This window comes from Mesocricetus auratus, unplaced genomic scaffold, assembly GCF_017639785.1.
Source record: "Mesocricetus auratus isolate SY011 unplaced genomic scaffold, BCM_Maur_2.0 Super-Scaffold_2245, whole genome shotgun sequence".
NCBI lineage: Eukaryota > Metazoa > Chordata > Mammalia > Rodentia > Cricetidae > Mesocricetus > Mesocricetus auratus.
Genome location: NW_024429180.1, coordinates 43,866,137 through 43,892,821, shown reverse-complemented (window position 1 = coordinate 43,892,821; position 26,685 = coordinate 43,866,137). Strand labels below are relative to the sequence as shown.

General features: G+C 43.1%; 1 protein-coding gene across 5 annotated transcripts in view; it reads left to right on the top strand.

The window, feature by feature from the left end:
- Enox1 (ecto-NOX disulfide-thiol exchanger 1) overlaps window positions 1–26,685 on the top strand; it is a 557,937-nt gene that overhangs the window by 441,079 nt on the left and 90,173 nt on the right. For all 5 annotated transcript variants that reach the window (XR_005881833.1, XM_013114092.3, XM_013114091.3 and 2 more), the window contains 2 exons: window positions 13,728–13,834; window positions 17,808–17,925. Coding sequence is in view for 4 of the 5 variants with exons in the window: in XM_013114092.3 (XP_012969546.1) it covers window positions 13,728–13,834; window positions 17,808–17,925 (225 nt within the window). In the remaining variant the exon portion in view is untranslated. The remainder of the gene's footprint in view (window positions 1–13,727; window positions 13,835–17,807; window positions 17,926–26,685) is intronic.

Below are 26,685 nucleotides of genomic sequence, written 5' to 3'. Positions count from 1 at the left end.
GTGTCTCACATCTCCTGACCTGAGCTGTCCTCTTGCTGTTGGGCTTTGGTTGGTATATCTCAATTACCCTCCTAGTTTCCCAGGCTTGATTCAATTATGGGAATCTGAATCTGGTGTTACTACCATGTGGTGGTTTCTAACACAGTAACTGCTGATTGGCACATTTTTCTGAGTTTTCCAAAAAGCAGAACCAGCCAAGCCCATTCCTCTGTATTAATTAATATCCCTGGCAAACTCCACATGAATTGCACTTGGCTTTCTCACACAGAATGCTGTTGGGGTTATGGAACACTGATATTCAGGAGCTGGCATCACAGCTTACTTTCTCCTAGATGGTCTTGTTAGGCTGTAATCCCGAGTGCCCTCCCCTCATGTACAAGGTCCATAGTGCTTTTCTTCATAGCATCCCACAGCAGCCCATATAAGAACTCACCAGGAATGCTGGGAAGCTGTTCTAAGACATCATAGAAACATATGTACTCACAAGCTAACTTACTACAGCAAGTAAAACAGACCTGATGTCATGATAGGAGGGTTTGCTTAGCAACTTCCAGGAGAGTCCAAGCACATTACAAAACTCAAGGCATGGTGGGCTCCTGTGTATATGGTGATGGAAATAGCCCAGAGGTTGAGCAGGATAAAATAAAATTCATATGGGTGTCCACAATGCTGGACAAGATGCTTGCACCAATCACATTGGTTTGTTTGTCATTGTCTTTTCTTAAAGTGCAAAGCAAGCACTCAAAAGATTTGGCTCTGTTGCCAGCTAGCCATCTTGAAGAAAGAAATCAATGACACTCTCCTTGACTTTTAGTGTTTAATTAAAAACAATGAAAAGGAATGTACACCAAACACCAGCAATTACCTTCTAGCTTTGGAAGTGTTCCGTTCTGCCAGCATTTACACATATTCTGGTTTTGCATTGTAGTCAACTAGACATTGTTTTCCTCTAAGGTTTGCCTTAAAGTGTCAAGGATCAGTAGCTATACTCATCCCAGAGTCTGAGGTTTGTGACATCTCTTCACTTCTCCCAGGGGATGTGACCACGGATGTGCATGTGTCAGTTGAGGACCTCAATCTGTCCTGGAATAGCATTGGGACTTTCCCTTCTCTTATGAGTCAGCTAGAGTAGATCTCACTTGCTAGTTATAAAAGAAGAGGGTAAGTGACAGGCCTACTGAGTCTAGTCTCATGTCATCTTGTCCTTAGATCATATTTGTCTCACCTTGTTGTTGATTTCTTATTCAGTCTATTTGGCAGAACTTCCCCCACATTTTCCTATTTGTAGACTTTGGGGTTTTGATCTTTGCTTTTAAAAAATGTATGCTTCCTAGGAACTCCCAATAGGCCTGCACACCTTCCGTTTTATCAGTCCTAAGCAAAGTTTGTCATTTCAGAGATCTGACAGAATCACTTTATAAGTCCAGGAAGCACGCCACCACATTCACATATGCATGCCAAGATGATCGGCGGTGCAAACCTTGTTATAGCACGTACACATCTAATCAATTAAACATTCCATGGCTTTCCTTCTTGACTACTTTTCCAACAAGCATTCAGCTGGCAAAGAAAAGGGGTCAGAATAGAGGAGATAATGAGAAAGCAGATAGGAATAGAAAGGGCCTGTTAGTATTAAATGAGGAATATATGCCATGTATAATCAATATGAATGAAAAGTCAAAACTATAGTGTCAGAGACAGTGAAGGCCAGGAGTCTTGTCCTTCATTCTCCCCGACTGTGGACCATCTGGACAACTGACTTTTCTAGAACAATGTCTGGTTTGTTTTTTGTTTGTTTTAATAAAAACTGAACATGCTCGGGAGAGGATACTGCTAAAGCTGTAGACTCAAGCTTCTAGGAAGAGATGAAGGTGGACATTGGCAGCGCAGCAACTATAGACGTTGCCATCTGGTTAGAAACTGAAACACATACTTCCAGCACGCCCCCTTTCTACCCCGTCCCATACACTGCTCTGCTATCTCCTTGCCTGAACGACTTCTCTGTACCCACTGCCGTTCAGGCTTTTTTCCTGAAGCCTGTCCAATCTGTTAGGACCCACAGCCGTACTCTCTATTGTGAGCCCATAACATTCACTTCTGTTAAGAGAAGCTTTTCCTTGCTAGCCGCTTTGGTATATCACCCGCCAGTCGCCTGGGCTCTGCCACATTGTAGTCCCCAAATAACACACAAGACGCTGTATTAATTATGAAGCTGTTGGCCTTGCTTGTTTCTTACTGGCTAGCTCTGACTTAAGTAATTACCCCATAATTCTTCATCTAAGTATTTCTCTTACCGGAGAATAGTTCCAGGCTTCCTACCCCATGGCGTTACATGTCGACTCTCCTGTGTGTTTCTCTTATCCAGAGTCCTTCTGGACTTCTAGTCCCTCCTATCTAGATTCCCTATTGGCCAGACAGTGCTTTATTGACAAATGCACAGGACTTCCCCAACATTCGCTAATTATTTTACATGCATCAAATTTATTTGTGCTCCTCAAGAATGATTTCATGCCAGAGGTGCAAGCCATGTGCACTTACCTCATTCTTCTTACTTCACCACAGCACTCTGGAGCTTGACACTGTTTGTAAAAGCACACCCAAGTCCTGAGAAGAAGTGTCCATCATTTGGCCAGTTTTAGAGGGAATCACTGTTTGTAAAAGCACATGCAGGCGTGCACAAGCTCGAGCATGAGCGTGTGCGTGCGTGGGCACACACACACACACACAGTCCTGACTACAAGTATCCATGGTTGACCAGTTATGGAAGGAAGCATTGTTTGTAAAAGCATACGTACAGACACACACATACACATGCACACATACACATACACACACACACACGTGCACACACACACACACACAATGTATTGACTACAAGTATCCATGGTTGACCAGTTATAGAGGGAATCACTGTTTGTAAAAGTGTGTGCATGTGTATGTGTGCGCACACACACATAAAATCCTGACTACAAGTAGCCATCCTTAACCAGTTATAGAGGGAGGTGAAACTGGTGTGGAAATTGGGCTGAAAACCAGTAACATCAGAACATAGTATGAAGGTTTTCTGGTTTGGGAGAGAGAGTGTGTGTGTATGTGTGTACACTGTGATCTCAACTGACTTAACACTAAATTGAATTCTCTTAAAAGTAGAACACAAAGAATATATGTAAATTATGGTAAGATTATCTTATTCTTACTACTCTTATTTTAGCTTGAAGACTGTAACAGTTTCAACCATCATGCATCCTAGCTTTGTACACTTATGAGAGAAAATTGCACTAGTCACATCTTCAGGCTTCAGAACAGCAAACGATGTAGACACTTTTGACTGGGTCTGAAGAGACACTGGCTCTAATCGCAGCTCAAGCAGTAATTAGCCATATCCTCTCAGAAAGTCTTCTAAGCTCTTGAGTCTCTGTGTCCTCCTTTCTCTGATGAAAAGGTTTTCCAGATAATCCCCCAAGGTATCACCAAAGCCCCATCCATAGCCCTTACCATGTGAACAGCTGAGATCCTTGAGTGGTTCTGGATGGCTAAAGGCAGAAGGGCTGGCAGGACCCTCGAGATGACCAGTTCTCCTCAAATAATGAGGGAACAGAGGAGCAGGCAGTCATCCCTCAACATGCGCGACACCTGCTGTGGTGGCTGCCTCTGTGGAACTGCTGTGAGAAATCAGAAACCACACTTCCGCCATGAGAGCATTTGCTGGGAGCCCTGCAGGTGTCACAGCCGGTCAGAGTTATTGTCAGAAACAGCTCCACAATACTCAGACACCCCCTGTCACGCTCTCATCTGTCTTCTGGACTAATGTTGTAAAAGCCTCCCACAAATATTTACGGGAGTGCTGCTAAGTGCCAGGTCATACGCTAAGTACTGGAATGAAATATGAGGGCTTTTGACCTCCATGCAGACCACGGTCCCCCTTATCGGCAGATTGGCATCCTCCCCACACGTCTTCTGCCTCAGAAGCTCTCTCTGAAATCAGTTACTTCTCGGGAACATCTCAGGCTAAATGTTTTTTATTCCCACCAAGGGAAATTTGGTTCCTGTGTCCCCTGCTGTCAAAAAAGAATTTTAGGAAGTGTTAAAATGTTTCCCCATGTCTGTAGAAGCCATTGCCATAGCTCATCCAAGGGAAGGGGGTTTAAAAAAAAAGTCTCTGAATGCCTTAGCAACTTGACAGCTTTTCCATTTCTCCTCAGAATCATGCTGATAGCCATTGTATACTAATGCATTAAATGCTCAAAATATTATTTCCTCTGAAAAGAAAATAAGAAGAAAACACATCCTTTGATCTTAGGGAATAAATAGCCAAAGAAAATAATGTTGTGTGAAGGCTTCCAAATGACAGATGAGCACCAAATGTTCCATTTCTCACAGTACCCAAACTGACAGAAGACCCTAAAAGCTTGCCACAACTGATGGACCCTTTTTGGTATCTTTCTTCTCAACTTTACCAAAAATACAATTCTAAGTTATTAAAAAAATTAATCACACACAGACACAGAGAGAGAGAGAGAGAGAGAGAGAGAGAGAGAGAGAGAGAGAGAGAGAGAGAAATTAAGCCTAACCCTCTAGAACAAGAGCTATGGAAGTCTCAAGATTCCGTGTGCCCATTATCATTAAACTTGAAGCCACTCAGGAAAGCTGCCTTTTACTTAGTACTAAAATCTGGTAGCTTGATAGGCTCCCAGCCCTGGGCACTGAGCAAAAGTGTGGAGCGGGCATATCTGTTGTTAGGGAACAAATCTTGACTACTTTGGACAGAAACCACAGAAAATTTGTTCAAAAGGAAGACATTCGAAGTGAGAGCAAACCACTGTGAGGCAGAGATGTGTTCTGGAAGCAGAGAGAGCATCTTCGATTCATTTTGCCAAAGGAAGAAACCATCCCAGGAGGAGTGTGGGAGTAGCTGGGATGTTCGTGGATTGCTTCTGAGACCTAAACGGAGAAGGCACAGAACCCACGCAGTGCAGTTTGCTGACCCCAGCCCAGAGATTCCCAGCACCAGAGAGCAGATTTAGTATTGCCTAGCGTGGGGGTTCTCAACCTGTGGGTCTCGACCCTTTCAAAAGGGAAAACATGGTATTTACATTACAATTCATAACAGTAGTAAAATTGCAGTTATGAAGTAGCAACAAAAATAATTTTGTGTTTGGAGGTCACCACAACATGAGGGACTGTTTTAGACGGTCGCAGAAGAGGAAGGCAGAGGGAGTCGGGGAGAAGGGCAAGACCTGCCAGAGTCACGTGCTTGAGTGGGCTAGTGCCCCTTCAATTCTTGTGGAATCATTCAGAGCCGGTGGAGACCCAGAAGAAAAATGAGTCACTATTTGGGGGGTCACAAGGATGAAAATCCTCTGAGAATCTAGCTTTGTCCTCTAATAAGAGACTATTATTACCCAGCTACTTTGAGAAGGGCGAGTTTCCTGAGTCTGAACTCATTTTGGTTATTTGTAACGGAAACTTCAAATGTGGGTGTTTGTTGTTGGAACGGAATCTTGGTTGATACTTGATTCTTTCCTTCCACCTGTCAAAAAAAGCCAAATGCAATGTCATCTGCCCTATTGTTGGCCGAGAAAAGGAGAGCAATCTGAGAAAAACCAAAACAGCCAACCAAACAAAACTTTCAGATAGAGTAAAATGCAGAACAATTTAACAATGACGCTCGAGATTAATAATTCAGACACTCTCTTTTCACAGCCACTGCCAGGAACTTTTAATAAATATCCTTATAGAAGGATGCCAGAAGCCATGTCTAAACATGCTTACTGCAGCCTTATTAATGGTAAACGTACCAGCAACTTCCAAGATAGGGTCTAAGTAAAACAAAGCAAGGTACAGGAACAGAGCTAACAGTTTGTGAATAGGCTAGGAAGCTACACACCTGTGCGCTCTATGCATAACGTTTAATCTTGCTGCCTGTGCCAGAATCTGCCAACATCCTTTGTTGTTATAGAGAGAAACTGGTGAAGGGGCTCTCGCTTGGAAGGTAGTCTTTTACTTCTCCTTCTGGTTCTTTTGTGTTACATACATATATTACTTTTGTCGAGTCAATAGTGGAAATCTAGTCAGGGAATTTGTTGGATTTATAAAGCCTAGAAACTGCTGTGCATTGTAAAGAACGGTTGCATTTATAATCCTATGCATTTTTCTGTCAGTGTCTCCCAAAACATTTGATGTGTGCATTTACAAAGGGACCGAACCTGCACACAGCTTCCAGGATTTACCTGACCAGGATAGCAAGGGAAAGAAGACAGGACAAGATGAGACACAGAGAAAAGCTGGGACCCTGCGGGTTGGGCTTGCTAATGGAGCCACAGCACCTGGGAAGCTCAGCGCATTTATCACATGCAGTTGAGCAGGGAGATGGTGTTATCGTGTACCACTGAACAGAAGGCACTTACTACATCCTGATAAACAAGGAAGCAGGATTCTTACATCCAGCTGAACAAGGAGGCAGGTTTAGCTAATCTCAGTAGGAGCAGGCTTTTTAGGGGAGGAACCTTCCAGAAGGAGAACACTATGGTGGACATTTTTGCACACTCTGTCAGCATGGGAGCTCATTCAGAAGGAGGCCTCTGACGGCCTCCTGAGCCTCACCTGGGGAAGGCCTTGCTGCTCCCATGAGGGGTCTTTGACATGGCCACACTGTGTCAACAGCACACTTACACTTGGAACTTCATCTGCTCCTTACATAGGGGATCTGCAGTTGACCCTGCTGAACTAGGATTTGTGCAGATCTTCATCTTATAGTCTGCCCAGTGTCTCTGCACTTGCTTGAGCAGTTTGACCATTGCCTGCTTGCTTAGAATTTGGCAAACAAAAGATCCTCATGGTTTATAAGATACTTTTTCAGTATCCCAGTTCCCTAAAAGAAACAGTTGTTCTGTCTCCTCTACCCAGGAAGCTGAGAAATCAAGATTGAGGTTGGCATTTTGAAGTGTTCAAATTTAGCAGGTCTATAATGAATTCAGTGTCACATGGTGATCTGTTGAGTCATCTCAAGGCAAAGCCCCTAACTGCCCTGTCATTCCTCAACCAGTAAGTTTAGTCCAGGTCACTTTCAAATATTGCCATCCTTGTAAATTTCTGCTTCCACGGTTCTCTTCCAAGCAGCTCCTCCTCTCGGGCACTAGCCCGAGGACCACAAAGGAGTCAGGAGTTTGAGCACCTGAGCCGCCGCTGCCTCCTCCAGGTGCCAGTGTTACCGCTCTCCTTGGGGCACCTGGTGTCTGTCCTGAGACTGCAGTCACTGATGGCATTCCCTCCCTGGCAAGACTCCCACGTATGGCCAGTGCATATCAGTTCCACCGCTCCATCTAAAGTGGCTGGGTGGTTGTGGCTGTGGCGCACTCAAGAGGCAGGCGGATCTCTGTGAGTTCGAGGCCAGCCTGGTCTACAGAGCGAGTTCTAAGACAGGCTCCAAAGCCACAGAGAAACCCTATGTCAAAAAAAAAGTCTCGGGTTTTTTTCTTTTGTCCCTCCTTCCCATGAAGAATTCCCCATCCCCAGCTTTAGCATTTAAAGACAACAATAACAAGCTAGGGGAGGTAGGTCAACTGTTTCATTTGATATGTGCCTTTGGAAATCTCTTCTGAGCCATTCATGGAGGATTTGGAAATATGTTATCCCCTAAAAGCAAAAAAGGGAGTTCTTCTGAAACCTACAGAGTTAAGGCTCTATCATGAGCCTGATAGCATTAAAAACAAAAATTAGGCTTTCAAGATTTGTTTGAGTGCTTTATGTAGGAAAGCCTTCGGCCTGGAAGAATGTAATCAGTTGCTCCAGATATTTGGGGCACTAAGTGGATTTATGTTCTTTTCGCAGCTATGTAGCTGGGACACAGGGCATATTGGAGGTACTGGGGCTATGGGGGAGCAGCAGTGAAGGAGAAAGGACTATATTCCTATTCGGTACCTGCCTTCTTTCTGTCTCCGTGCTTTCAGTGCTTCTCGGCCCCATGCTAAGAATCCAAAGATCTTACGCAGCCCCAGACTCTGAGATCTGCACTGCATGCTCTGTTTTTCCTTCAGAGGGCTGGTTTAGATGAAGTTCATGTCTCCATATGTGGTTGTCCTGTTCTAAGCTCCTCTTCCTCAGCCAGACTAAGGACAAATGCCTCACAAATCCATGGCCACAATCTGTTTTTGCTGAGGCGACCCAGGGGCTGCCACTACTACTCTCTAGAGCCTCGGCCCTGGTGCTGGGACATCCCTTGCAAGGGAGCATGCTAGATGTAGGTTCCTGTACCCAGAAAGACTTCCTTTAGCACAAACTGGGTGCCAGAGGAATCCCAAGATGCATGGAGTGAAAGAGACATGAAGACAGGGGCAGAGATCCTGAGAGATGGAGACCTACAGCTACCACAGCAACCACGGGCTGGACCAAAGGCTGCTCTAGAAGGATAGTGGGCTGGGAAGAGAGAACAGTGACTTGGACTGTGGACTACTCACCTGGAGGCAGGAAGCTTCTAGTGGGCTCAGCCAGGTTCAAGCACCACATACTGGGTTTCCAAACCACATATGGTTTTCACCATCTCCAGTTTGTCGGGTCTGTCAGTGCCCTGTATAGGACAACCAATCAGTCCTTCCATGAGAGTGGCTACCCCAAGAAGAATAGAGGTGAGAGCCATGCTGCTAGATGGCTGTCCAGTGGCCCAGTGTGGGTACTTTAACTGATGCTCATTGCAATGCCATGACATTGAAACTAAATATTTAAGATTTTGGGTCAAATTCCTGATGCAGTATTTTTGGAAGCTGCTTGCTGAGATGTGCACATACCCTCCAATAGAATTCAATGGTTTTTGGTGTATCCCTTAGGCTCACAGTCACCATCACCATCACAGCCGGCTGTAGAACAGGGTTATCTCTTTAATTGTCATTGTTTGAACAAACATTGTAATCGTAACTGTCCTATATCCTTCACCCAAACCGTAGATAAACCCCTCCCTTGTATGTGGTCAGTCCCTTCTCGACATTTATATGGAGGAAATTGTCATTTTTGTCTTGATGATTAACTTTTAACCAAGCATAATTTTCTCAGGGGATATCTAACCTGTAATAGGTACAAATACGTCACGATTTCCCATGAATTTCTATTCTACACTGTGGTATGTCCAATTTTCAATTAATACATTAGTTTGTAGCCTTTCATATCCTCTTTCGGTGTTCTGAGTAAGGTTGCTATCAGTATTTTTTAATAATTAAGTTATTTTATCAAAAAAAGTCAGTTCTACACCCAGCAGATGTTCAAACATCTGGGGATAGGGGAAGCACGAAAGACAGTTTATAAGCTATTTAGTTTTCAAGAGATGTTATTATTTGTGTGCATTGCCTACTTGTATTTCTGTGTACCACCTGCATGCCTGGTTCCTATAGAAGCCAGAAGAGGGTGTCAGATCCTCTGGGACTGGAGTTACAGACAGTTGTGAACCACCATGTAGGTACTGTGAATCGAACCCTGTCCTTTAGAAACGCAACCTGTGATCTTGATGCCAACTCTCTAGCCCCAAGAAGTGTTTTTTATCACTGAAGTACAACTATATCTGTGTGTATGTTGTGTGTCTGAATGTGTCTGTACATGTGCACATGCGTAGGTTATGTGATAATCACAAGTAGGGATTCACAACCACATAGGGTAATTGGCAGTATTGGTAAGGTTGTGTGCCCCTTTATTCTGTCTGTGTAAGCCTTCTGGGCAGAGTAGGTGCTCTGGGGTAGCATCTAATGGAGACTGGCATTCCTGCAAGCTTCTAAACAGTTCCTCACTGATTTTCCTCATGGTACTTAGAAAACCCAGTTTATACAGAACACAAAGCAAGGGGCAGGTAGCAGGGAGTAGGCAAGAGGTGCAAAACAGGCCTGGCTAATCTACATTTTCTGACAAAAAGCAGTGTCAATCAATTCCAGATTATTGGGGATATGCTCAATTTGTTTGTTTGATTTAAATATGTGACATGCATGGTGCAGAATTTAAGCTAGTCATCTGATACAGAACCCTGGAGTCCGTCTTGCCTTACAGACTGCCAAGGTGACAAAGGCATCATACAGTGTGCTGACTCGAATGTGTTCTCCCTATGGCACAACTGTCTGTGAGCTGCTGTCTTGAGAAGTGAAGTTGTGGGTACCCTTTGGTTAGTAATTGTGTGTGGCCTCACTGTGCATAGAATGAGCAGTGTGAAGATTGCCAAGGAAGCCGTAAGCAGTAGTGTGGATCAGGGACTACTTGAGTCCACTGAGAGACAATGGGCAGCCTATGGTCTTCACCTGTGACATCAAGATTAGCACCATCCCAATTTGTGGGTTTAAAGCCATGCAATGCAATATCTTTGCATCACATGCATTGGGACATTCTCTTTGAAGTGTCTTTCCCTAATGATGGATTCACACTCGCCTTAGCCTGAACACTTTCGTTTGTAAGACAAACATCTTGCTCAGGAGGTGTCTACAGAAACAGGAGACTGAACTGTGCAGTGTAAATGCTGTGAGAGTGTTGTTCAAACCTAAATTGAGTTGCACCATTCTTACCTTCCTAGGGTTTTGTTGGTGGTGCTAGAGGTGATGTGTGTGTGTGTGTGTGTGTGTGTGTGTGTGTGTGTCTATGAGATTGGAAATGTAAAACTCTTATGAGAAAAGGCTATAATTAAATCCCATCTAGTTTTTCTTTTAGCTTTTTATCCATTTGAAGAAAACTCTGTAAGGGATGCGAGAACACCCAGAGAATTGGAGGCACATCTTAGAATTCTGGTGTTTTTCTAAACCCCGATTCATAGTTCAGTTCCATTTGGGTGGCCTTCAGCAAATACTCAAGCTCAAAATGTCTCAGAGCCAGTTCCCTGTCTTTTTTGCTCAGACCTCCATCTGTGCTTGTTCTCTGCATCTCTGATGCTCTTCCCAAGCTTGAGTCATCCTGGACCCCTCCCCGCATCCTCTTAGCAAGTCACCCCCTTGCTGCTTCCTATCAGATGGCTGCTCACCCCACCCTTCGTTCAGAGCTTCCGCTGTCATGTCTCCTACACCAGCCACACTGGCTCTTGTCCCCTGACCTACAGCAGCAACTGCATGGCCTGGATGAATACATGGATCTTCCCCGTTTCTTCTCTCATGACCTTTGGCTCCACTATTCCAGCTACTTCCATGGAAAGTCCTTTCACAGCTCCAACCTTGCAGACTTCTCTCCTGAGCAAATCACCAGCCAAGGCCTGGAAAATGTTGCCTTCCTCTTGACAGAATCCCTTATTCCTTGATCCTACTTAGATACTCTGTTTTCCTCCAAGTGGTCCAACATACCTCTCTCGTGCAGAGTAATTATCTGATTTTGTTTCTGTATCATCTCCAAGACCAAGATCTCATAAAAAATGTATACACGTCTAGTAATCAGCTACTTGGTAATCGATCAGATCCCCAGGTGTTTGTTGAATGAATGAATGAATGAATTTACTTTATGGCCTCAAACAATCAAGTCCTCTAACCAACTGAGGCATGTACCTTCAATCAGCAAACATACCTGTGTATACTTGATGTTTTCACCTGTAACTTGTACCATAATGATCCAGGCTTTAGCTTCTATTTTCCCTCTGTACTCCTCCTTATTCGTTGGTGGTAAATCTTCCTTCAAACCCTCCTCCACTTATGAATATGCATCATTTACTCTTTTTTGTGTCTTCTTCATTATAAGTCTTCTCTATCAGACAGCATGATTTTGATTATCATCACCAAATGCTAGCCCTGAACAACATAACTTGTCCTCTTCTAAATGATGCCAATCACTGACTTTTGCTATTTAAAGCCATGGAGTCTTGTGATCACCAGCTCTGGCAATTGACTTTGTCCTAGCTTCTCTGGGCTGATCCTGCAAGGGACAGCCAAAATCACCAGTGATTCCAGCCTCCAGCCTGGGTGGCCACACCATGCTGCACACCGAGGGTAAAGGTCAGATGAGGGTCAGCACTTATGCAAGTTCAGGGTGATGAACCTAAAAGCTTATTCCTCCTCTGGGTAAGGCAGTGCAGGGGTGCCACAGATGCACAGGGAGAATGTAAGTCATGTCTGTAGAAAATGGTCTCATTAAAACTGAAAGTAACAGATTCTTAGTATAATAGGAGAATGGGGTTTTCTAGATAAGTTTACAATTGAGGTTCTTCTCAAGTACAAAATGGCAAACACAAACGCTCTGTGCTCTGCGTGAAAATACCTGGAGATCAAGGCTGAGAAGTATTTATTAGCAGTGTAGGAAATATTCACAGTGTCGTGAGGAATGAAACACATCTTACTTCCTTCTAGCACCTTCCTAATGGCTGTGGCCTTTAATACAGTTCCTCATGTTGTGCTAACCCCCAGCCATAAGATTATTTTTGTTGCTACTTCATAGCTGTAATTTCGCTACCATTATGAATCAGAATGTAAATATATGATATGCAGGATATCTGATATATGGCCCCTGTGAAAGAGTTGTTCACCCCCCCCAAAGGGGTCGTGATCCATAGACTGAGAAATGCTGCTCTGACACATTGAGTACTTTTCCATTTTGTATGCTAACTTTTTGTCACTGAGGGTCACTCATCTTTGGGGCTTTGCTATCGTGACATCTTTTTTGGATGCCAGAAGATCCAGAAGAGAGTTGAAGTCTTCTTTTTTAACAGAGCCTCAGGAATCATTTAGGAATTATGGGATGCAGTACTAACATCCATAAGAATGGAACTCAACATTTAGAATTCAGGTTTAATCATGTAACTAATTCAGAAAACTAGTTTCTTGATCCCATGTTACAGATCAAAGAAGACTGAGTCTATAGTTGGTTGGCTCTATACCTAGCATCCACTAAGACCCCATCCCTTCCTCTGTATGATTTTTCACAATCCCTCAGCATTTACCATCTGAATAACACAGTTCCTGGAGGTAACAGAATTGATTGATAAAGTCAAGGCGATAGAATTAAAACCTCAAATGGCTTGAGAGTAGGGAGGGGATGCTTAGAAGGTCATTGGGGAACAGCCAGAGATAGGCGGTGAACTCAGTAAAGAATGAAGAGCTCCTCTTGGTACTGAAGTCAGACCCGCAGGCTCCTGCTCAGGTAAGCTTTGGTCTACCTTCACACGGAATGGGTAGCACCTGTTACCAGCCAACCGGCAGGAGGATTAGGTTCAGTCTTTAGAGAAAAAAAAAATGGGAAGAATGGTTCCTGGGGCTAAGCAACCTACAACACAAGTATCCATTGCCCCTATGTGGACCTTTGATACAGTGGTGCTTTCAGAGAATAGTTCTTAGGCCCTTGAGATGGAGAGCAAAGGAAAATGATACGTTTGGTTCTTGGGTTTCAGACACATCACCCTGATTTTCCTTTGAAGCCCCTAGTCAGGCAGAACTTTATATACCTTTACTTGTATGGTAGCATCAGGGTCTATATATTTATAGATCTAGGTCTATAATCTGCCACATCAGATTAATAAACAACAGCTGAAGGATGCTTGGAGGTAGATGCCCATGATCCTTCCCCTGGTCATTTATAGAATTTATTTTAACCTAACGTTATGGAGACAGACTTGAAGGGAGACATCCCCAACCTTGCTAAAATGTAAGTACAAAAAAAGGCACAAATTGGATGGATATTGATGATGTTGTTTCTATTGTGACATCATCCATAGACTCCTAGTGTCTTTGCTTTGCTTCCCTATAGTGATCACAACATAAATTACTTGTCTTGTTTGACTTCCTTGTTCACCAAAGTTGAGCAGATTGTGGCCGTTTTCAACGCTTCTACCAGACAAAAAGCTTGGGACCATTTCTCGAAAGCTCAGCGCAAGAACATAGACATTTGGCGAAAGCATTCTGAGGTTGGTGATTTTACTGTTATTTTCTAACCACCATCACACAGCTGGATTGGCAGAGAGTAGAGTGGCTGTAGCCGTTAATGGTTGTGTTACAGCGGGCAGTCCTTCTGCCATCGTCCTGTCTCATTGTCCCCTCCATGTCCAGCTCCACTTCCTTTCTTGTCCAGAAAAGCAGCTGGCTTCACACTTAGAATCAACTTTCCAATTCATAGTGAAGAGCTGGCTCAGAAACAAACCAAGATGCTTTACCGAAAAATAGATTGAAATATGTACATATAAGCCGATTTAGAAAACTAATCGTTAAGTACGAGGTTTTTCTTCTGTGATCTATGTGGTGATGACAGTTGGCTCTTTGGGCTTGAAATGGCAAGTATGCCTTCCTCCCTACATCTTCTTGTCATTAGACATGCCTAACCACTGGCTAGCCAGGAGGTTCTGTCACATCTCTCCCTGGTGCAAAGCTCATGATGGGAGCGAATGTCCAGGCTAGCTGAGCTCACAGCATCAGTGCATGTGTGAAGTGTGAGTATCTACCGCCAAGGAAAGAGGCCACGACTTGACTTTCCTTGCTACCTAGACAGACCAAACTGTGTCATTAGTCATTGGTCATCCAGCTGTTATTTTTGACTCCACCTGTAGTGTACGCTTTGAACCTGTACTGTAAAAGTAAGTACTCTGTCTTCCTTTGCTTCCTTTTAAGTGAGAGAATGTTTTTCATTTGGATGCCTCTTCATTTCTAGCATGTTAATATTAAAGTTCTCTAAAAGACACTCCCCTCTTTCAAAAATCACAAAGTTATAGAAGGTAAGGTTTATTTATGTAATGGTTTGTGGCTCACACTTGGAAAAATAAGTGTTCTATGAAGAGTTTGAGGAAACACAAAGTCCTGGGATATCAATCATTCGGGTAGCATTTTAAGTGCCCATTAACTAATGCTAAATTGCAGTTGAATACCAATGGCACTACATGTAATATCCACATGAATACTAAATAGATCCTTTATTGTCACTGTTATTATGGCAAATGCTGAGTAACTTCCCAGTAATGGATGCTGGAAACACTAGTGCAGTAGTTGGTAAGGACATTTTTAAGTGGTGCTCACTAAGAAGGTGGCTGGTGACTAATCCAGCTTGCTTTCACTGTTGGGAATTGTAAGGAGGAGGTAGGATTTCCCTTTAACTTTTCAAAGGCTCCAAAGACAAAGGAAGGGTTGATTCTCTCTGACACCAAAATGCAACCTAAGTCAAAGTTGATTTTCAAGAGGGGGAAATTTTTAAAAAAGGCTTCTGTTTACAATGCAATAGAGACATGAGGGCTAGGCAAACTCAAATTGGAGTCTGTAAACTATGACACAACAATGATTCTGATTTGGGAATGGTGAACCTTTGGAGACTTTTAAAAATTCATATAAAATAAAATGTAACTAAGGACATTTTCACAGACCCAGTAAGTGCCAGGATGCTGAAAATAATGTGGGCACAGAAAGGCCATTCTCCATTATGTCAGCAGACATCAGATACTGGTCCTACATCATTTCCCATCTCCCCTCTCCCACTCCTGGCTCTGTTCAGAGCAGGACATGTCAAGCTTTCCTGCCTGCCTCTGTTTGAGGAATCCTGCCTGCTCTCCCATTCCTGGGGATGGGGTAGAGACTCTAGAGATGTGAAATGTGAATCTCAAAAGTCCCTCCTGCCGCTTCAACCTTCTCTTTTGGAAAGCATGAGAAAACAGAATTCTAAATTACCTTTTATTTTCTCTCCTACATGTTGCTTAATTGATTAAATACCAGTTAGTAATTTAACATTGTGGATGGTTTCTCAGTTGCATATAAGCTTGATAATTGGCTTGATTTTTCTGCATTCCCATGTACAGCATCTGTTAATTACCTGCAACACCTCTCCAGGTTTATTAGAGTGTGTTAGTGATTTACTGCCGAACCACAGCACCCTGTGGAAACACCCTGGCTTCCCCTCCCTCTGATATTTTTCCTTTCTGCCACACTCCTCACAAAACAACTGTCATGTGACACTTTGTCATTAATTGCAGAACTAAGCAACCGCCCTTTCAGTCTTGTTTGTTCCACCTGGTTTTCCCTTGTTTTTTTATTTTTTTCCCAAGCCACCTCTTTGGGAATTGGGCTCTTCATCGATAGAAAAATTAGCTGTCCATTGCCCAGACATTTCCTTACTAATAAAATATGGTGTCTAACTGCAAGATCTGGTAGCTTTATTTAAGGCAGAATCAGCCCCTCTTCCTCCTAGGTGGCATGGTCAGTCACAAAGTGGGGGGGTATCTGTTGTCCCTGTGGCTGCATGCCCTTCTGTTTCTCTGTCCTCCACAAGGGAAATTCTTGGGTGCAGAGGTGTCCATTAGAATACTGTTAACATGAGCACTTTCCTTCCACCGGCTGCTGTTCAAATCTGTGGGCTAAGGAAAGACTTCCAAAGCCAGGGCCGCAAGTTCATGTCTACCGAGTGGGCCGTGGTCATGCCCCCAATAAATGAGTGGACTCGTTTACTTTTATTGTTACTCATAGACTTAGTATAAAGTAAGCTTATCTTGGTATTTGGCTTTTAATTACAATGGAGGCCTTTCTCTGTTCTACATCTTTTTGACACCAGTACATGCTCTGAGAACAGAGTGTATAAGGCTTCACAGGTCCATAATACACAGCTAGGTATAAAATAATTATATAGCCAATTACTGTAAACAATTACAGCATTCTGCTTTTAGGAGCATTGGTAAGGACGTTATGTATAATCTAGTACCTTTTACAGTGGATTTCCTAGTACATCATTTTAGCCAAACACCCATGTCTTAATATTATCCCCCTTAATGGGTAAGTAGACAGAAGCTCAATGAAATTTCTTGACTTGATTTCAGCCATTGCCCTAGTCACTAGTCCTGGCAGGTCCTCAGATCTGTGGTTATAAAAGTAGTGCTTAAGCTATCACTAACACAAAACCACAGCCCTGTGAACACGGCAATGGGCTGTAAAAGAGAAGGCCTCTCTGCATTTATTTGATTCAGTATCTTTTGAATCTTATATCATGAATATATGAATGGCATGAATGTTTAGCTAAGTCTTATACAGGCACACACATACATATCAGCTCAATGCAGTGTCTAGTATGAGACCAAGACTCTTTTACATGCAGGGCCAGGGAAATGGCTCAGTCTGTAAGCACACATGGAGATGTAAGTTCAGATCCCTAGTACCCATAGAAATAACTACATTGACATCCATTTGTGATTCAGAGCTAGAGAAATAAAGAAGGAAGTTTCTAGAGCTTTATGGCCACCCAGTCTAGCTGAATCAATGAGAGGCCCTGTATCAAGAAAGTAAGGTGAAGAGCAAGAGAGTAAAACACCAACTTCCATCTCTGGACACACATATATACATGTACACACAAACACATGTGCGTGCATGCTACACATATACACTAAAGTCTTTCACGTGTCTTAAATCATTTCATCCTATAATCCATTAGTACCACAATGTTCCAGTCATCAAATTGAGCAAATAGGTATATAGTAGTATCCTTAAAGCTACACTAGGCTCAGTCTAAATGTAGCCTTCCTTAAAGAGTCCCATTGCTCACATCTCTACTAGCAGTTGATGTCACTTCTATGTGCCAGCTATGGAATATCTATTTCTCTGTAACCTTTCAGTAGCCCTGCTGGAGCAGACATTATCCCCATTTTTATAAATCAGGAAACTGAGATAACAGTGAGATCAACTAATTTAGCAAAGAGCCCTTACAGTCATTGGGGAGCAAGGATTTCTCCCAAATCTGACACTGAAACCTTGAGTCTTTCTACCAACCCATTCCCCTCACTACATCATTCTGGATTTGGGGTGGCAGCTTTAGACTCTAAATGTTGATGTGTGAATCGTAATCTACCAGAGGCCATGGGGAGATGATATGCTGATGTATGGCCACGTTTCTGATGTTCCTGTAACCTGTGCTTTCAGGAACTACGAAACGCTCAGAGCGAGCAGCTCATGGGCATCCGCCGTGAGGAGGAAATGGAAATGTCTGATGATGAGAACTGTGACAGCCCAACAAAAAAAATGAGAGTCGATGAATCAGGTAATGCTGGTAACTGCCAGGTCCCCAGGAGGCATCATAATGAGCACCGGATCTTATGTGGGGAATAAGTGCGAGGAAATGGCCACATAACTCACTTTTATTTGAGTTACACTAAACTCTCATCTTTTGACTGACTACATTTTATTAATAGAACGTTAGACTCCTCCTTGGGAACACAATGATTTAAATTGCTCCAGTTGTTTCTCCATATGCAGATACCTTTTTCAGGGATGTGAGCCTGTTCCTATAAAACCCCTTTTCCAGAGTGTGGCGGCCCCAGCTGATGCTGGATTACAGATGAAATTCAGTTTCTGTCCATGCACTTCTGGCTTAGGAATTGTTTAATCCCTAAAGAAGCTCGCTAACCTCCAAGCCAGCATGCTGGAAAATTGAAAATTTCCCACAATACAATTCACCTGACCTCTCATCAAGATGGGGGTCACACTTGGTATCAAGTCAGGGGCATGCCCTCTTTGAGCTAAGGGTGGAGCTTAAAGAAAGCCTTTGAACACTTCTTCTCATCTAAGACTGATTAAAACTGTCTTCTAGATTCACATGGAAGTTCTTTCTTGGTGTTTACAGGTCCAGACTGGAGGCACCAAAGGTAGATAGCTTGTGTAAGGGAGGGCATATTGTGTAATGGACCTGGCAAGTCCCACAGTCACCATCACTGCCAGAAAAGAAAATAAGAGAAATATAGTAAGTTTCATCTTCTTGCATGTACCAGGGAATGAAACATACACCTGTCTCTGGTTTCTAACTGAAAGGTTACAGGTGACTGAACTAGAGGATCTTGGCTAATTTCTTGGTAGAAGTGTAGGGGTAAAAGCAAAAACCACCCCTCCCTTGCCCTCTGAAGGTTCCCTGAGATGAAATGGCAATAGCAGACCATATGGAAGAGATACACTCATAGTTAAACACAAAGAGTTTTGCCCAACGTGGCATAATGTTTGTATACTATTTTCCCCAGGGAAGGGACAGGGTAAGGACTGTGGGCAGTTCTGGATAGTAGTAAATGATTCTTAGTAGTACTGGGTGAACCTGGAGAATATAGGGCATTGACCTTAGGCAAAATCAGTTGGGTGTCAGAGCAGACAATGGATGGTAAATGGTTCTCTGTGGGATGTTAAGGTGTGAATGAACTGTCAGTCTGAAATTCTGAATTGAGCCTGTGCCTTTTTTGTATATGTAACAATTTTCCTAGGGAGAAATGCATGTGATTTCCCAGTTTGTTTGGAATAGGCTAACATAAAAATGGATATAAACAATAGAATCACAGAGCCCATCTGGACGACCATATGTCCACAGGACTGATACCTGAACATAACTTTAGACGCGTCCATGGAGGTGACAAGGACCTGTACCTTCCTCAGGGACCAACAGTCCTCCATAGAGGTCCCCTGGAGAGCAATTTCCCAGCCCTCTCTTGGTTTCCCCACCAGGCATCCAATGAGAGCATGAAGCCTAACCTACACTTTAAAGACTTTCCACAGGCATGTTCTTTGGTCAGCAGAATTAATGAGCAAATGCAGTGCGTGTTGTCTGCTGTGCACTGAGGGAAGAGATGAAAGGACTGGAGTTCAGATGCCAGGCCCCAGCAGTTCAAAGTCCTTCCCGTGTTTCTTCAAATGAGCTGGGACAGGGGACATGGCATGTGGTTTCGGCAGAGAGCACAGAGCTGATTAAAGGGAGGAGTAAGAAGCTGACCAATTTTATTCCACTAGGCCCCGGAGATCCTGCCCACGAGCAGGCCATTCTTTCCCTTTCAGCCTGAATATTCCAGAACATTGCCTAGTGGCAAGAATTCCCATCTGATCTTTGGACTAACCTATGGTAATAATGGCTTGAAGCAAAGGAACGGGGACAGGAACAGAGACCTCACAGCCTAAAGGAAACACCTTTCCACATCACTCACTTTTAGGTACAAATGTGTGGCTGGCTGTCACCCACATGGAAGCTTTCTCTCTAAAATGTCCTGCTCTGATGAACTGATGGGAGATGCCAAACATGAACATGAGATTCTCTGTCCTCCTCTAGGGAAGCTGTCTCTGGCCCAGTTCCTCCTGGCCACAAACTCTCTCTTTGCCTCAAATGTCCCAAAGAAATAGCTGGCCCAGAAGTTCTTAGAAATTCCAGGGAAGAGCACCCTTTGGAGAACCTTCTGCCTGTGAAGCTGTGCTCCTCAGGATGGTCAGGTTGGAGCCCCCAGTGCCAGCTTTACATACCATCTCCCCGCTAGGACAGAGGCAACTGCGAAGGCAGGAGCGTTTTCCAATGAGATGGCGCGAACTGACTTTGTGTCTAGAAATAACACAGTTGATTATGTATATATGTGCTTATATGATAACCTTGGGCTTTATTTCTTAATAACCATAATATTGCAACACGTCTCTGCTTTTCCTGGTTGTAAAGACTACGCCATTCTATTTTTTTACTCTTTCCTGTGTAAAATGATTAACAGCATATCTTTGGCTAGAGTTCCCTGGTTCTGCTTTAATGTAGTTCTTGGCAGACCGTTCACACTTCCTCACTGGTTGGTCTTAAGAGAGAAAAGGCATTCGTTGGAGCAAAACTGAAATAGTGATGGAAATGGAAATGATTCTGCTAATAAACTGAAAGCCATGACACATTTATCAAAGCGTCTATTGAGGAAGATCAGCACTCCCCTCCAGAGCCTATGAGGCTAGTTTTTGATAAAAATGTAAATGGGTTACTGCTTAGTTTGCCTCCTGCTAGAATCAAGCCAAACCTTTAAAATCCACATCTAGTCCTTCCTCCACCCCACTACGTTCCCTGTCTCTGTCTTTCCATCTTCTTCCCTCCAAGTGGACGGTGGGGGTGGGCAGCTGAAACAAAGAGGGAAGGAGGAGAGCCACACCTGGAAGTCTTGGCATGGTAGAACCCAATTAAGTTTTAAATCTGTTCGGGTTAAGTGAGCCATTGTATGTTGGTGGCTTTTGATTTTATGAATAATGCCAAGTACAAAATAATTACTCAGTAGTACTCTGCTTATTATCTCCATTCTTCCCCCAGCACCTGGCCCCAGACCTTTCTCCAAGCAGTTGATGTGTGTTGACCCTGACTCTCATCCCTCCCTTGCAATGTCTCCCCCATCTGAGTGCAATGTTCTTGATATTTTTCTTCACAAGACGATTAACACTGAGAACATTTGCTCTGACTCAATTTAAAGGGCACATGTTAAGATACGTAGTCAACGAGAATGCTTCCCTTTGCCAAAACATTCACAATTTGTGCAAAATGCGGTGCCACTGGCTGATTAGGCATGTTTCTGATTACCAAAGGCATCTGCAAAGCACCACAGTGACATGGGGAAGTCCTTGTGGCTCCAAACAAAGAGAGTTAGACCCAATGCCCTGTCCTCCAGGGGATATGATGGATGCCTTTTGAAGAAATATGGCATGGTGTGTTAATTAAGGCACAAAGCTGAATGACAGATATGTCCTAAAGCCAGGAAGTTAAGTGTGCTACCATCCATCCCTGTCTTAAGGTTATGCTGTCCATCCAGTATACCATGCATGTTCAGGAAACACAAATTTTAGAAAAGTGGAATGAAAAGATCCTTGGTTAACAGACAACCCTTAAATCATTCTGCAGAGCATAACAAATGCTTGTAGATTCTTACTGAACCTCATTTAAACTCTGGGTTCCTTATATGAACTTGTGTGTGTGTGTGCGTGCACACGTGTGTGCGCACACGTGCTCGTGTCCCTGTGCGTGTCTGGGCAGCATGTCTCTTGTTGTCCCTGTCACTATGCTGCTTATTCCCGACTAGCTGGACCTCAAGCTTCCAGGCACTTCTCCTACCTTCGCCTCCCATCTAATTAAGTGTAACTGATGGAGACCACATGTAGCTCTTTTCCCCTGCCCTTTGGTCCAAAATCAGGTTCTGAGGCTTGTACAGTAAGCATTCTTATCCCGAGCCTCTCCCTACCCACAAATTTTGAACCCACAAATGAGAAGATTTCTCTGCGTTGTCAATATTCCATAGGAATTCACAATACCGTTTTGTTTTATTGTTGTTGTTTTTCGTTTCACCAAGAAGATGAACAATGATTTCCAGCAGCCGAGTCAAATTAGTGACTCACGTTTAATTAGAATCTCAGTATTTGATCTGAATAGTTGTATCCATAGCAGGGTGCCTTGGGCTTAAAACTATGAATATTAAGGTTGTCTTCGGCTGTCCCCTTGATGTCTTTGAGTTACAAGATTATCTCTAGTTTTATGTACTGCGTTCCCCTGGTTTTCTGTTACTTCATTCCCCTCATAATTACGTTCTGAAAGCCCAGTGGAGATATGCCCCACAGGGAGACTGAGTAGAGCCCCGCTGAAGGCCCCACACCAGCCAGGCACCACGGGGTGGGGGTGGGGGGTTACTAAATACCAAACTGGAGTCTTGTAGCTGACTAAAGATGGCAGTATGAAGGCAGCTTGCCTGAGGTTCCCTTTTGAGAGGGAGGCCTAGTCTGTGCTCTGGGGCAGCTGACCACAGAGGTTTAGTGCCTGGCAGAACAAGAGATGTCTGCTGTGGAAAGTGGGAGGGGCCCCGTAGGTAGCCACATGCCAGGGCCCATGCTCCCTAAGGCAGGGGCAGCGTTGAGTAGAAGCCTAGAAGGACAAGCTGTTTCCCCATTTCCTGACAGCCTCAGACATCTCCTAAAAAAGCAGTATCATCTATTTAGGGAGGACCCCTGAATCAAAGACAAGCAATTGCCTCCCAGCCTCAGCTGCATGCCTTCCGGGAACGGAAGAGCCAACAAGGGAATAGTTATGTTTTGTTTTTATATACACTGTGCAAATCTTACCAACGGACTTCAATAAATGTTTATTTTGGGTCGATTTTTCAGTTCCCTCATTTTATGTACAGTTACAATTCCCTGCCATAATGGACAGGATTCTTAAAAAAATACAAAAATCCTTTCCCCTAGAAAATTGATTTACCTTTTAAATACTAGGAGACAGGTGTTTTTTAGATAGATGCTGTAGCTGAGGGGCCCTTTCTGATGGGAGTCCTCTTACTTTCCAAAAGGACCCTATGTATCTGGTTTGTAAATTCTTGGATCTTACTGTAAGTGTGTGTCTTTGCTGTTCTGTGGTACCTAGCATTGCCACAGCTGGCTCCCGACTTCCTCATAATGAGCCAACTTTCCATGACTGACAACTTCCAGTTAAATTACCCTGTGTTTTTGAGATGGCCTTGTGTCAAGGAGATCTAAGGGTCTCCAAAGGACACCATTGCTTTGCTGCCCTCCCTTAAAACTCTGTGGAGCCCTTGTTAGGGTTCAACACCTGTGTCTGCCTGGAGCCAGGAAGGCTCCCTTGATGGCTTCCTGATGGCTTCCAGTGCATGTGTCACTCAAGCTAGGATTCCCAGGCACACTTACAAAACACACAGGGTCTCAGTGAGGCTCTGCTTTCCTTCCAAACACAATGAGACCTTCTGAACTGGGCAGAAGGCTTGGGCTACTGAGTAGCTACCAGGCCAAAGAAGGGACTGAGGAAATCTAAATCATTGTCTGAAAGGGAAAGCCAAGGAGGGCTTGACTGTGAGACAATCGGGTCTCAGTCTCACCCCTTGCATACAGCCCCGATGATGCTTTTCCACTTCCCAGAAAACCATCATCTCTGCTCTGGCTTCCTGTGGTTGGGGGCATTTCATTGCCTTAAGGCTCGTAGGAGACTTCCCCAGCTTCCTTAGCAGGCTCTAAAGACACTGAGGGAATATTTATGTGATAAGATGCAAAGTTGCTATGGAAAATACTATAGCAACCTAACACCTCCTGGAGCCAGGCAGGGGCTTGTAACAGCAGTCTAAATTTACATTTACTGGAGTGTCATTTTATCGACACTCTTAGTATCTCGTCCTGACAGGATGTTAAAATATGTTTTTCAGCTCAAGTTTGAGCAAAATTAACACAGTGTTGTTGGCGTTTAAGTGTAGTCTTCACGACTTCTGGAAAAAGCCATCAGAATAATTCTGGAAGGGGTTAGATGGCAGACTCTGGGTGAGTTGGTAGATTTCTGTTGTTTTGCTAGACACGGACAAGTTTGCCTTGCATTAATCACTGATTTCCCCCTTTACTCTGTAAGCAATACAGAGGAATGCCTGATTATGAAAAGGGGACTTGTGTGCTGTCAAGGGCTGGTTTGCTGGCCTGTTGTTTTAATAGACACTTCCAGCATGTCAACTCACTTCCCCCACCTGGAGTAGCAGCTAGCATTGTTTAAAAGCAAAGCTATTTTTCATATGAAAACAAAATATAGTCTCCAAAGAAAGTCAGTAGCTAAGGATGGTGAATATAGCAGAAAAGAAGGTTATTATAGTGCTATAGACAAAGTTTGGATTTCTATTTTTTCTTTTTGTCCTTTGATGTAGCAGATCTACTTCAGCATATTTTTTAAAAGCTCAATAGAGGTAATTTTACATTATTTGGGTTTTAGACAGGCCTGATTATATAACACATTTTTAAAAGCCTTCTGATACGTTAATGTTATAAAGAAATGCAAAGCAAGTCTGTGTGCCCTATTGGTTCTTGAGTTTTTCATAAACCATTGGGAGGTGAGGCTACCTGAGTGAACACCTGAGGTTCTGGAGACCTAATTACTGGAACAGCCATCCAAGACCATGTTTCAGATCCATTAAATGTGAGCTTGGCTGAGAAGCCATAGATATGTGGCCAATTACTAATGAAAAGTTCATATCCATTGATTTTCCTCTGTGTCTCTCCATCTAAAATTTGTGTGGCTGCAAGGCTGTCAAAGTGGGACATTGGCCAAGAGAATCGATATCAGACCATATTAAAACATAGCTGCTACTAGCATCTTAGTACCATGATATACTGCCAATGGGCGTCAATGTCCTCATCCTCCTCTGCATTTGTATTTCATGGTTCATCTAAGCACAGTTGGTGGCATCAAACTATTAGACCCTGACCAGACATCATCCTGACCAGGTAGCTACATACTAATGGAAAAGGAATTACTTTTTGAAAAAAGTAATTGTTTTCTCTCTTATTTTCAGAAATTCCACTTGCCATTGTATGTTTATCTTGTAATTAGAAGCCCTAGAAATTGATTTTTAAAGTAATCTACAAATCCTTACTATATTATGCTTTCCTGTGGCTTTGAGATGCTTTTCTTCTACTGATTGAGTCACTTTGATTCTTGGAAGATACAATGTGTTCAGCAGCTGGGGCATCCCATTTTCACACAATGTGTTAAACCTCCCGAGATGTTTTAAAGGAAGATTTTTTTTTATTTAAACTCCACTACGTCACTAGCAGAGACGTAGAGAGAATCATGTCTGGGGCATCATTTGCATGACAGTGTTAACCACAGTGCTTCAGACTGGACACTGCAAGCTTGGCATGAGTCCTTCCTGATTCTACAGTGTCTGGGTTTCCACTTGGGGCATGTTGTCATCACAGCATGAAGTAGTTATATGAATCGCCATTTCCCAGAATTACTTTAGAAACTCTTAAGTATCTCACTGTAATATTATATACACTACATTAGAGCATTAGAATTGGTTAGTAATACAGCAAACCTGATTTAGAAAAAACGTCATGTTTTGGAGATTTTAAATGACATACTAGTCAGAAACAGCCCCCCCCCGCACCCGCACGCGCACCAAAAATGACATACTAGAAGGTTCTTAGTGTAGTTGCTAAGTGTTAAAAGCATTTACAAAATGGCAAATGTGAGTAACTCCAAATGTGTGCTTATATGTGTGTTACATGCAAAATGTACATATTATGAGAATACTTGTAAGAAAATGGATAAGAATATTTAGAGTGTGTGTCTATAAAAGATGATAATTTGATTTTTTATTATAAATGATTCTTGTCTTTTCTTCCTTGTGTACCTCCAAGATGTCAACAAGAGGTCAGTATATTATCCTAATAATACTCTGAGGAACACTGAGTTTAAAGTTCTGAATTAAGGAAAGTTAGCCAGACATCAAACTCACATCTGGGTGGGGTCAGGTTATAGCTTGCAGAAAGGTGACTGGTGACAAAAGCTTCAGAGTTTAAAAAAAAAAGTGACTGTGAATAATGTAGCTGATATTGAAGAGGTGAACATGATTAGAGATGATAGAACAGTTATTCATTTCAACAACCCCAAAGTCCAGGCTACCACCCCCCTCTAACACCCTCGCCTTACTGGTCATGCAGGCAACAAACCTGTAGCAGAAATGATTCCTAATAGTAGGTCAGCTTGGTGCTGACAGTTAGCTAAACAGTTCCCACAAGTATTGCATAGTAATGGTTCACCCCATAAACTGTTTTCAGGTCCACTCCAACAAAGATAAGTATGTGGGAAACTGGCACAATCTAGCACAATGTTACTTTCTTAAAGAGTGTTTGCTGTATGAGTATGGACAGAAAGAAGAAACAATTTGAAGAAATGCTGGTATTGGTGAACCACACACACACAGTCACAACCAGTGTCCTCTGTTACCTGACTCTCCAAAGTGATAAAGAAAAAAATGAGGACACTTTCTTCGAACATGAACACACACTAAATGACTGATATAAACCGCAATATCAGCCTTTTGACTTCCCATTGTATTCCCCATTTTCTTTGCACCCCCAGGGTCCAGGAGAGCCCACAAGACTATCAGTGTATTGACTCAACATCTAATTTCAGGACTTATTGAAGTGCCTCTCCCTGTTTCCCTGTTTCCAGGGCTTTTCTTTATGAGATATGCCTCTAAATATATCTTTAAAATAAAAGTCTGAG